We start from the raw sequence: 1,380 nt of genomic DNA on the forward strand, positions 1-1,380 counted from the left end.
TCCCGGCAGCCCAGCCGCTGGAGTTTGCCCAGTTCCCCTTCTACCTGAGCGGGTTGCGTCGCACAGCCGACTTCGTGGAGGCGATTGAGAGCGTGCGGGCCATCTGCCGGGAGGCTGCCCAGCGCCACGGCGTGCTGAGCTACCCCAGCGGCTACCCCCTCCTCTTCTGGGAGCAGCACATCGGCCTGCGCTGCTGGCCATCAGCATCCTGCTGGCCTGCACCTTCCTCGTCTGCGCCCTGCTGCTGCTCAACCCCTGGACGGCCGGCATCATCGTGAGTACGCGCCCCTGAGGCATGGGGTCGGGGAGGTGACCGGCCGTGCTGCCCTCCTGACAGGTGGGGACAGGGACATCCAGCCCTGCTCCCGTCCTGCTGGGTGGCCCTGGGTACCTGCTTCATGGGGATGGGGTGATGGTGTGGCCAGGGGCACCCTGGGTGGAAGGGACACCCATGTGGAGGGGGCAGTGGGTGGGGGACACCCATAAGGAGGGATCAGGGACCTCGCTTATGAAGGGGATAGGGGTCTGGGGACATCCACGCAGAGGGCCTGGGGGGAACACCCATATGGAGCAGATGGGCAACCTATATGGAGGGATCAGGGACACCCTTTATGAAGGGAACTTATGTCGTGGGCAGGGGTTTGGGGACATGCAGAGGAGATTGAGGGCCACCCCCAGTAGATGGGGCAGAGGGACACCCTGAATAGAGGGGAAGGAGGCTGCCCTGTATGGAGGGGTAGGATCGGGCATGCCAGGCAGAGGGGACAGCCAGGCAGAGCCACCCCTCACTGACCCCACCACCCCCCAGGTCTCCATCCTGGCCATGATGGCAGTGGAGCTGTTTGGCATCATGGGGCTGATGGGCATCAAGCTGAGCGCCATCCCTGTGGTCATCCTCATCGCCTCAGTGGGCATCGGCGTGGAATTCACTGTCCACGTGGCCTTGGTGAGCACAGGCAGACCCCTGCCCGGCCTCCGGGCACCCCAGTTCCCACTCCCCAGCACCCTCACCCCCTTGGCCGTGCACCAATGGGCGGCCACGTCATGGGTGGCACACGGGAACGAGCCCCGGGTGACATCCCCACCCCGCGCAGGGTTTCCTGACAGCGGCGGGGAGCAGGAACGTGCGCTCAGCCATGGCGCTGGAGCACACCTTCGCCCCCGTGATGGACGGCGCCGTCTCCACCCTCCTGGGCGTCCTCATGTTGGCCAGCTCCGAGTTTGACTTCATCATGAGGTGAGTGCTGGGGGGAAGGTAAACCAGCCACTTGCTGCCCCCCCAAAAGCTTTGGCAAGGGGGCTGGTGGGCATGGCAGCCTCCCTGGCTGGCGGTGGGGATGTGGGGGCAGCTGGCAAGGATGTGTCTTGCTGGGGACACCC

General features: G+C 65.7%; 1 protein-coding gene across 1 annotated transcript in view; it reads left to right on the forward strand.

Annotated features, from left to right (window-relative positions):
• Positions 1-1,237, forward strand: part of PTCH2 (patched 2) — a gene marked incomplete at both ends in the record, with an annotated part of 8,103 nt that extends 6,866 nt beyond the window's left edge. Inside the window, 4 exon segments of the mRNA XM_010158054.1 lie at positions 1-189; positions 192-274; positions 809-946; positions 1,095-1,237. Coding sequence (XP_010156356.1) covers positions 1-189; positions 192-274; positions 809-946; positions 1,095-1,237 — 553 coding nt within the window.
• Positions 1,238-1,380: the final 143 nt, after the last annotated feature.

Source organism: Eurypyga helias, unplaced genomic scaffold (genome assembly GCF_000690775.1).
Source record: "Eurypyga helias isolate BGI_N326 unplaced genomic scaffold, ASM69077v1 scaffold27998, whole genome shotgun sequence".
NCBI lineage: Eukaryota > Metazoa > Chordata > Aves > Eurypygiformes > Eurypygidae > Eurypyga > Eurypyga helias.